The sequence below is a fragment of the Silene latifolia genome, chromosome 10, assembly GCF_048544455.1.
Source record: "Silene latifolia isolate original U9 population chromosome 10, ASM4854445v1, whole genome shotgun sequence".
Taxonomy (NCBI): Eukaryota; Viridiplantae; Streptophyta; class Magnoliopsida; order Caryophyllales; family Caryophyllaceae; genus Silene; species Silene latifolia.
The window spans coordinates 69,370,136-69,381,645 of NC_133535.1; the positions used below are offsets into that span (position 1 = coordinate 69,370,136).

Consider the following 11,510-nt stretch of genomic DNA (forward strand, 5'->3'; position numbering starts at 1 on the left):
ACTAATTGGTAAGGCTAATCTCAATTTTAGTTATGTGAGAGATCTTGTCAATTTAGTCATAAATTCCCAATAAGTGAACTACGTTGGCGAATGTAAATGACGTGAATTGACAATCGCGAAGATAAAATGCATGTGAATGGCGATTTTGGCATGCGCAAAAATAAAAACAAGTAAACAAGTAAGCATATGAATAAATCCTAGTATGGCCACCTAGTTAATAAAAACTAGTCTATTATATTTCGGAAACCAACTCCTTGGTCCCTTGCCTCTTCATTCCGAAAGTAACTTCTTCTTTAGGGATTTGGAACACCTTCCAAAAATAGACTCCGTCTCGATGTAATCCGTCTTTTGGAAACGCCGGTAAGAATAACTATTACAATTGAATTACATATCTATTCCTATTATATATTAATTAATAAAAAGAAATAAAACTATTAATTAATTACAAACCGATGATACGAGATCGTATTTAATTACAAACAAATCGATATTCCCATTCATTTCGGGTAATAACGATTAGAATAAACTAGGCCATACTAGGTACAACAAGATAAATACTTTAAATAAATGACAATAATTCATTTAACTTAAATATATATGCTTAAAATGCTGTAAAATGATGCCAAAATCGCTCTATCTATCAATCGTTGGTATCCATCTCGGGTTTTGTGGATTTAATCGATTTTTAACATGTAAAAATCAATAATCAACTCTTAAATCTCATTTAAGTCCAAACTAAATGTCTAAACTATTTTGAACCTCAAAATTAGTCCTCATTAATTTTATGATGAATAACTAGTTTGATTTGGTGATATTTTGCTAATTTAATCGGTAAAATCATAATTTTTAAGTAAAAATCCAAAATAATTGAAAAATTACCCAAATAATTGAAACAAAAATTTTAAGTATTCTGGAACACTCCCAAGAACAACAAAATGTCAGAAAAAATGCCCCAAAAATCCGGATAAAATTTATGAAGAAAAAGATTGATATTTATCGGTTTTTAACCACCAAAACCAATAAACATCAAAAACAAGGTGAAAACATATTTTAAATTACACTTTTAATATTTAAATTATATTATCAAATGTACATAAATTTATAAAGGGCAGAATCAATTATTTCGAAATTATAATTAATTTATTTCACTTTTATCGACTTTTATCTCATAAAATCAATAAACATGCAAACAATTCAAACCAACCTTCAACCTTTTGCATACAATCAGTAGAAAACATGCATGAAATACCATAAAAATTCCATGGCCCGAATCATCATTTAACAGTTTTTTATTCAATTTATAACTAAAATACGGCATTTTAACTCGGTTTTCTACCAAAAATCATTAAAAATAGCAAAATAAATTCATAAATCACCAAATTTTACCACAAATCTTTTGAGATCAGTAGGTGTGCATGCCCCAAAAATTTCGTGCTAAAACCTCTTCTAACACAATTTTTGAGTTTTTATAAATTATCTCATAATTCATTAATATGCTTGAAATCAACATGCAAATTACAAGCCTAAGCTCTGATACCACTTGAAATATCATAGATCTATATTAGACTCTCTAATAAAAATTAAATTATCTCATAATTTATCATTTTAGTAATCTATGTAACATGCATGCAAATATAAAAGCATAAAAATGAAAGTTAAGGAAAAACAATATCCTTACATAGATTTTTATGGTAGTATTTGGGATAATCAAGATCTCCTACCTTGATTGTTCTTGAGCTTATAACAAAAGGATGATCCTCCTAACAAATCTTCAAAGAGAAGATCTCCTTCAAGATGCACCCAAGAACTCAACCCAAAAATCTAACAAGTATTTTACTAGAAACTCGTTAAAATTATTCCCTTGATAATATTTGTAATATTAATAACACTCTTAGTAATAAAATTTGATTACTAATTTCTTAGTAAAGATGTATATTAATTTTAGAGAGAGGAAGACCAAGAAAGATATCACATGCAAAAATGTACAAGTGAAGTGTAGAAAATGAAAAACAATTTGGTCTTATTATAGAGGAAGTGGCGGGTGGAATTGATGGAGTGAAGGAGTCAATTTGTTTAAATATTGTCCAATCTTTTGTCACATGCACAAAGATGTTATGACAACTTATGGAAGAAAAACAAGTAAAAGTGAAATTATTATAATCATCCACTAACTTCATTTACACGGTCCACTTGCCCATTTACGGGTCCATATTGGTTTTTATATTTATCGCACAAATACGTGTAATTTTATTTTAAACATCGTTTCATGTTTAAATACTTCCATAATTAATTCGTTCAAATCACTCTGTAAATATACATGTACCGCTACACATATTATTTACGTACTAATATTTATCACATTAATCAATTAGTACAATTTTAGTGTATTAACAATTACTTAACTAAAACCCGTCTCCCAAAATTTATTATTCAATTATCGCATAATTAAATAATAACTGCCGTGCCTCGAGTTCGCAACTCGAAATCTCTCTAAAAATAATTGACTAACCTTTTAGTCTATAAATCAAGGGACTAAATAAATTGTATCTCATACAACTAATTAGTTGTCAATTGGGGTTCGTTCCTATAGGTGTGACCGAAAGGGGTCAGTTGATCACCGCCGTCTCACGACAATAACGTCAAACTCTAGTCAGCCAACCGTTATCGATTTACGTTAATCAACTGACGAGGATCAAATAATTAAATATCTGATGATACTCCTTTAATGAGATTTATTATGTAAACGCACTATTGTGGAGGACACTAACTCCAACAGGTGTTGGGGAAGACTTTTCGTAGGACCAAGTCTCGTTCTTTGAACACCTTGATGTTCACATTTTTATTGTAGCTTCTTGCTACTGTTTGCTGGTAGGAAGCTATCCTGATCTTGGCTGCGTCTCTCAATTCTTCAGTCAAGGTCAGGCTGTCTTGCAATAGTGGCCTGTTCTTCTCTATGGTATTCAGGCTACTTCTGGTAGTTGGTATATGGATTTCTGTTGGGATTACTGCTTCACAGCCATAGACCAAGGAGTTTGGGGTTCGGCATGTGGATGTGTTAGGTGTAGTTCTATCAGCCCATAGGACTAAGGGGAGTTCTTCAGCCCATCTGCCTCTTCTTCTTTTAAGTTTTTTCTTAAGGCAACTGATTACCACTTTGTTGTTGGATTCTGCTTGACCTTTGGCTTTTGGGTAGCCTGGCGTGGAGGTTACCAGGATGATATTCCATTGTGCACAGAAAGCCATTGTCCTTTTTCCCATGAACTGAGTACCATTATCACAGACTATTTCTGAAGGGATTCCATATCTACATATGATATTGCGTTTGATGAATGATATGACATCCTTTTCCTTGACTTGCCTGTATGAGTCTGCGTCTATCCATTTTTAAAAATAGTAGGTCATGGCTAGCATAAAGACTTTCTGTCCAGGGGCTTGAGGTAGCTTGCCTACAATGTCCATTCCCCATTTCATAAATGGCAAGAGGGCTGAGATGGAGTGAAGTAGCTCTGATGGTTGGTGGATGAAAGGAGATTGGATTTGGCAGGCTTCGCATTTGGAGCCGTAAGCTATGCAATCAGCTCTGAGGGTTGGCCAGAAGTAGCATGTCCTTAGAACTTTCCTAGCCAGGCTTCTACCACCTTTGTGATTTCCACAGTATCCATCATGTATGTCCTCTATAACTTGTTTAGCTTCATGAGGTTCCAGGCAACGCAGGTAAGGTCCAGCCTGAGACTTTTTCAACATCGAAACTGTCCATATCCGGTTCATCCTTCGGAACCATATCACATCCCGGATCTGGTGAAATAGGATGAATTGAGACGCTATTTTGTAAATACGTAATTATCTTGAATATATTAATCATTCTTGCTAACTGTTCGAAATGAATTTTTTATTAAAAGCCTTCTACTTTTTCAAAAAAGTTTTTTTTTAAGGGTAAGTCCAATTCGAGTATTTGGATTGAGAGACGAATCCATTGAAATTTAATTTCCTCAATTTGTCCACTCCTTTTAATTTCAATTATACGTTTACCAATAATAATAAATAACTAATAAATCTAAAAAAAGGTTAAATAACGAAAAAGAAAAATTCTTCCTAAGTCTTTGACAAATTTAATCAAGACTCATTACTCATTATTATTTTGACACACGACAAGGCATTTTAAGCTTAAGCATACTTTACTTGTCGTGTGTCGAAGACCGGGAAGGCAAGGAATCCCCCTAGAATAAATTTTCCTTTCATTTATATTTTTTCGCTATATTTTCTGCTTAGGCTAGTATCTAGTCGAATTATATTCTGGAATAAAAAACTTTTGATCCACTCTATGACATTGAAATATGATATATGATGATAATAGTAACATCATTCCAATTTCGATTGAAAAAGGTGAAAAAGTCAAATAGTTTTCTTCGCGATAGTTATATTATAACTAATAATGTAATGTATTATTAATTAAAGTAATAATTTCAGACTTATTGTAAATGTAGACAAAAATATAAGTAAACTTTTTAAGAATTTTTTATTGATAGTCTAAAATTGTCAAAGAATTGTCAATACGAATTATCTTCTTGTTACGATCTTTATGTTGATAAATCCACGAATCTAGAAATTCATTTCGGACATACGAACAGTTCCTTGATTTGGGTTAAATGCTTGTTGAAGTTTGGCTTTGAATAAATGGTAAAAAATGGATTCATATTGGTATACTCTAAGCCATCATCAGAAAAAAGGGGGGGATTATTTGTTTTTCCGATATACGAAAGAGTCCTATTCACTAAACTGATCTTTAGGAAATTTCGAATTATACCATTTGTCCTTACTTCAACAAATGAAGCACGGGCCTCTTTGATAGAAGAATCTTTTTTGTCTTGGTTCCAATTCAATACTAAACAAGTACGTACTAATTGAATACTTGTGTCATAAATTCCCCGAGTGACTTTGCCATTTCCATAAAGGATATAATTGAAACCTCGAAGTTGCACATTACCCCTTTCTTGCAACAGATCTTGAGGGAAAAGTGTTGCTAAATTGATACCGTCCGTGATTTCATATGTGACTACGGGTCGAACCAATACAAAATACTTTTTCTTAATTTATCTTGCCAGTCCATGTCTTGTTTTTTGCCATTTTTATTTGATTTAACTTAGTGCATTTCGTTTAAATTCGCGAGAAGCGACTGGACGCATTGTATGTGCCAATTGCCATTTAGCTAACAAGCCCGTGGATATTGAGGTTCCCCAAGCGATTCTTCCGGATACTGTATTTGAAGCAGTTGTTAGAATTCCTTATGATATGCAATTAAAACAAGTTCTTGCTAACAGCAAGAAAGGAGGATTGAATGTCGAGGCTGTTCTTATTTTACCCGAGGGATTTGAATTAGCCCCAACCGATCGTATTTCTCCAGAGATGAAAGAAAAGGTCGAAAATCTTTCTTTTCAGAGTTACCATCCCAATAAAAAAAATATTATTGTGATAGGTCCTATTCCTGGTCAAAAATATAGTGAAATAACCTTTCCTATTCTTTCCCCGGACCCTGCTACTAAGAAAGATATTTACTTTTTAAAATATCCTCTATATGTAGGTGGTAACAGAGGGAGGGGTCAGATTTATCCTGACGGAAGCAAGAGTAATAATACAGTTTATAATGCCACAACAACAAGTATAGTAAAGAAAATTTTACGAAAAGAAAAAGGCGGATACGAAATAAGCATTGCGGATGCCTTTGATGGACGTGAAGTGGTTGATATTATCCCTCCAGGACCAGAGCTTCTTGTTTCAGAGGGTGAATCTATCAAACTTGATCAACCATTAATGAGTAATCCTAATGTGGGTGGATTTGGTCAGGGAGACGCGGAAATAGTCCTTCAAGACCCATTACGCGTACAAGGTCTTTTGTTCTTCTTTGCATCTGTTATTTTGGCACAAATTTTTTTGGTTCTTAAAAAGAAACAGTTTGAGAAAGTTCAATTGTCCGAAATGAATTTCTATATTCGTGGATTTATCAACATAAAGATCGTAACTTTTTTTATTAAAATTCATCAGATTTTTTTATACTAAAAAAATTCAGGGGGAGGGGTTATTTTTGGATCTATAAAAAATAGGTTCAAGAAATGAGTGAATTAAGGATCCCCACTAGAAAAACTAACCCAATCCATGATGATGTGCCGGGAAATAAAATAATTTTGTTACTTGACCAACCATCTGGAGAAGCAAATACAACGGGTACGCTAATCAGTAAGATTGATGAAGTAGCGACTAATGCAAAAATAGCCAATTGGAAAGCTATAGTCATAATTGTAATCCTCCACGTTACCAACAAACGAACTATACCATTTGATCCCCCTAATCAGTCATTGTAAAAAAAATGTATCGTAGAAGGATTTTATACTACGGGAATCCATTGATATAATGAAACGCGCAAGAAACATTACTTCGTTGATTTGTACAAGTCTTTTTTTTCATTAATTATTATTACTCTAAATACCTCATGGTATGGTATTATTTGGACTACAAAATCAAACCAGATTCTAGAACAAGATTTGATAACTACTAGTCAACAAATCGGAATTCATTTATCAACAGATTTTTTTCTTCCCTTTGAACTCATTTCAATAATTCTTTTAGTTGCTTTAATAGGTGCAATTGCTATCGCGCGTCAATAATAAATTTTTAAAACTCTCCATGAATCTAGGAACTTTTGCTTGCATTGTATTATTTGGTCTACGTACCGGAACTGATAACATTCGAGATTGTGCAGGATTATACACGAAAGATCCTTTTTTGGCTCTCTCTTTAGCCCTATGTCTCTTATCCCTAGGCGGCCTTCCTCCACTAGCAGGTTTTTTCGGAAAACTCTATTTATTCTGGTGTGGGTGGTAGGCAGGCCTATATTTATTGGTTTTAATAGGACTCCTTACGAGCGTTCTTTCTATCTACTATTATCTAAAAATAATCAAGTTAGTAATGACTGGACGAAACCAAGAAATAACCCCTCACGTGCGAAAACATGTTATTGATAATAGTATTGGTGGAAGCTTTGATCCTAAGGGCCCTTGCTTCATTCTTATCTTTAGGAAGTGTTCCCTATAAGAACCAATCATAGTATGGTTTGGTCCAAGAATTTGTGTCCTCATTGATGGGACAAGTTTGGTCGGTTTTTTCAATGGTTTGTTCTAGCAGGTGAACAATGGGTATTTTATCAAACACGGCAGGGCTGAAATTTGACCCAGGCTGGCTAAGGCATCAGCCTGAGTATTCAAGTCTCTTGGTATTTAATCAACGTCAAATGAACTAAACTTTTTGCAAAGGTTTTTGACGTAGTCTAAATAGAGAATCATTTTGGAATCCTTTGCAGCATATGTTCCTTTGACTTGATTCGAAATTAAAAGGGAGTCAGTTTTTACCTTGAGGTTTGTCACACCAAGTTTTATACATACCTTGAGTCCAGCTATCAGGGCTTTATATTCAGCTTCATTGTTTGTGGCTTTGAATTCACAACTAATAGCCTGAGCAATTAGGTCTCTCTGTGGTGATTTTAGTACTAATCCTAGGACAGTTTCTCTCATATTTGTTGCTCCATCTACGTGTAAGGTCCATTCCTGGCCTAATTTACGGGTGTCTAGGTGGTTGACCTCTTTTATGAGGTCAGGTTCTAGGTTGGGGCTGAATTCAGCCATAAAGTCTGCTAATGCCTGAGATTTAATTGTTGTCCTAGGCTCAAAGGTTATGTCATAAGTACTTAGTTGTACGGACCATTTTACCATTCTGCCTGAAAGCTCAGGTTTTCTCCGGACAGATTTGATAGGCAGGTTGGTCATGACAATTATTGGGTGACTTTCAAAGTAAGGGCTAAGTTTGGTGCATGATATAATTAAAGCAAGTACATATTTCTCAAGTAGTCCATACCTTGTTTCTGCATCCTGGAGACTTTTACTTGCATCGTAGACAGGGTGTTGTTGGCCTTTAACCTTCTTGGTTAGGACTCCACTTACTGCTGTTTCAGTGACAGATAAGTAAACCGTCAGGGATTCTCCTTTGTTTGGCTTAGCCAACAATGGAGGAGTAGTCAGGTATGCTTTTATGTCCTGGAAGGGTACTTCGTGTTCAGGCAACCATTTGAATGATTTGTTCTTCCTGAGGAGGTCATAGAAGGATCTGCATCTTTCTGATGATATGGATATGAATCTGTTCAGGGCTGTAACTCTTCCTGTTAATCTTTGGATATCTTTGACTGATTTGGGAGATTCCAATTCCAGGATGGCTATTATTTGTTCTGGGCTGGCTTCAATCCCTCTCTTTGTCACCATGTATCCTAGTAATTTCCCCGAAGAGACTCCAAAGTGGCATTTGGAAGGGTTGAGCTTCATATTGAATTCTTCCAGGATTTTGAAGGCTACTTCTAAATCTTTTACATGGTCTTCAGCCTTTTTTAATTTAACCACCATGTCAATAATATAGACCTCCATTGCATCACCTATTTGATCTTTGAACATCATGTTGACCAGGCAGGCATTGGTAGGTTGCCCCTGCATTCTTCAGACCAAAGGGCATTGCTGTGTAGCAATATATGCCCTTTTCCGCGATGAATGCAGTGTTTTCCTGGTCAACTGGGTGCATCTTGATCTGGTTGAACCCACTTGAGGCATCCATATATGTTAAGAGTTCATGCCCTGCTGTGGCATCTACGATTGCATCTATATGAGGAAGTGGGAATGGGTCTTTTGGACAGGCTTTGTTTAGGTCTGTGTAGTCTACACAAACTCTCCACTTGCCATTTTTCTTTTGTACCACAACCACGTTTGCTAACCATTCAGGGTACATGACTTCTCTGATCATTCCCATATCTAGAAGTTTGTCCACTTCTTCATTAATAATAGAGTTGCGTCCAGGGGCAAACTTCCTTCTTTTCTGTTGCACAGGCTTAAATGATTTGTCAATATTCAGTTTATGGGTAATAATGTTGGCGTCTATACCAGTCATATCAAAGTGGGACCAGGCAAAACATGAAAATTTATCTTTAAGAAAACTTACTAGTTCTGGTCTGATATTGTCAGGGACATCAGATCCTACCAGTACATGCCTGTCAGGATACTCAGGGTCTAAAATTACTTAATCTGTTTCCATTTTGGTTTCTGCCACATAAGTGCTCCTGAAAAGGGTACTATAATTGCAAGGCGAGAGAGTTACCTACCTTGGAAGGCTTTAATGATTCAGTATAACATTCTTGGGCAGACTTTTGTTCACCTTTAATGGTTGCTATTCCCCATTCTATTGGTATCTTGACACACTGGTGGTAAGTGGAAGGTATAGCTCTGACATTGTGGATCCATGGTCTGCCTAGGATAGCATTGTAGTATAACAGGCAATCCAGGACTCTAAATCTCTCATATGAGGAGACTCCTTCCACGTATGTTGGCAGGTAGATTTCTCCCAGAGTGTTCTTCGTTTCACCACTGAATCCTACCAAGAAATTTGATTTCTTTATGATCTGGCTTTCATCAATCTTCATTGCTTTCAGGACGTCAAGCATGATCAGGTTGACTGAGCTGCCCCCATCTACTAAAATTCTTAGGACACGTGCAGTTCCTATTTGCATGGTAATGACTAGGCCATCATGATGTAGATCAGGGATTCTCTGCATGTCAGTATCATCAAAAGTAATTTGAGGTAAAGTTTTGGGTTTAAAAGAGATTTCATTTTTGACTCCCTGGCTATTTTCTTTGCAACAGAGCTGGTTAGGCCGCGGATCTCAGATCCACCATTTATGAACTTAACCTCATAGATGGGTGGTGCTTGAGGTAGGTCACGTTGTGGTCTTTCCTGGTCCTTTCTTGCTCCATTTTCTTCCCTGCTTTTTGATGGCATCAGATCTTTTAGGTAGCCTTTCTTTAGCAGGTAAGCCACTTGCCTGCGCAGTCTCAGGCATTATTCTGTTGTGTGTCCTATGTCCATGTGGAATTCACACACCTTGTTGTGTCTTTCCTTGAGTTGGGGTTGTCTGTCTTCTTTGGCCACTTGACAATGTCTCCCATGTTGTCAAGCCTTTTGATTATCCTGCAGTGTCAACAGAGAAGTTATATTCTTGAATAGGGGAATAAAGATAGGAATTACCTCGTTGTTCGTGTGCATAGTTGACTTCTGAGTTGTCAGGCCTTGTATAAGGGGATGGCCTGGAATTGCTTCCTCTGTGATTGGAACTTTTCCTATTAGACCTGTCATATCCTGAACTGTTGTCAGTAGTGTCTGCTTTGAAACCTTTAATCTTCTTCCAGCCGGATATAGCCAAGAGCCAATGCCTGGATGTCTTCAATGGTCTGGCAAGGCTTTATAGTCATTTCATCACAGAAATCACTATCCAGTGGTAGCTCCTGCCTGAAAGCATCCACAGCTGTTCCAACATCACATCTGGGAATTGATACCTTTTTTTTGTTGAATCTGGTCATGATTGCTCTGATTGATTCGCCAGGCTTTTGCTTAATCCTGTACAAATCACTAGATCTCGTTTCAAGTTCCCTGCTGCTGGCGAATTGGTGGTTGAAGGAGTTTATCAGGTCAGCAAAGGACTTGATGCTTCTATTTGGTAGATTTATGTACCATTGTAGGGCAGGCCCATTCAGGGTTGTTCCAAATCCCTTGCACATGCAGACTTGTCGTAGTTCACTAGGTATAAAGGCTGCCAACATTCTTTATTTGTAGTAGGCTACATGATTTAGTGGGTCTGTAGTTCCATAATAAATTCTCATTGATGGAACCTCAAATTTCTTTGGTAAATCTATCCTTGCTATCTCATCCACGAATGGTGAGTCAGCATAACTCTCTGGATTTGCTTCTTCAATGGGTGTGGGTACTCCAGGGATCTTCTTAAATTTCTCATGGAGTTTCTGGATTTCCTAGAGCATGGCCATCATTATTGCTGTGTTAGTTTGATCTGGTATAGCCTCTTCGTTTGGGATTTCTTCTGAGTCTGTATCACCTTCTCCTGCTCTTTATTTTGATGGAGTAGGAGTACCAAAGTTGGAGAAATCAATGTTCCTGATGATTGAAGAGAATGGTGTGCCAGGCTGAATTTTTAATTTTGAGCCTGAGGCTTTGTCTCCTAGCCTTTGTTTCAGATTGGATTCTGATTCCTTTAGTTTCATAACCTCAGCTTCAGCCTGAGACATCTTCTGTTTCAGCTCTTCCAATTCCAACAATTGTTGCTAGGCGACAGCCAGTTGTTGTTCAATGCTATCTCTAGTCATTTTTTGGAATTGTTTTTGTGTTATTTCGTTTTTGGTTTTGATTATTTTTGAGCTAGATGCCCCATGGTGGGCGCCAATTGTTTTAGCAGGAATTTGCACGAAGAAAATGTCCTGCCAGGGGAGATTTTGCAGGGTGATCTAACTCAATTTTAATCGCCTGACTAATATAATTAAACAAATAAGAAAATAAATTAAAAAGTATGACACAAAGATTTATACGTGGAAAAACCCTGGGAATAAGGGAAAAAACCACGGGCACCAAGCCAGGAGGGA

General features: G+C 36.3%; 1 protein-coding gene across 1 annotated transcript; it reads left to right on the forward strand.

Annotated features, from left to right (window-relative positions):
* Positions 1–4,684: 4,684 nt before the first annotated feature.
* Positions 4,685–11,233, forward strand: LOC141607741 (cytochrome f-like). The gene is made up of 10 exons (XM_074427092.1): positions 4,685–4,698; positions 5,145–6,012; positions 7,712–7,777; positions 7,942–8,009; positions 8,190–8,303; positions 9,229–9,327; positions 9,515–9,593; positions 10,269–10,357; positions 10,463–10,547; positions 11,144–11,233. Exons 1-10 carry the CDS (start codon positions 4,685–4,687, stop codon positions 11,231–11,233), a joined length of 1,572 nt encoding a protein of 523 aa, XP_074283193.1.
* Positions 11,234–11,510: the final 277 nt, after the last annotated feature.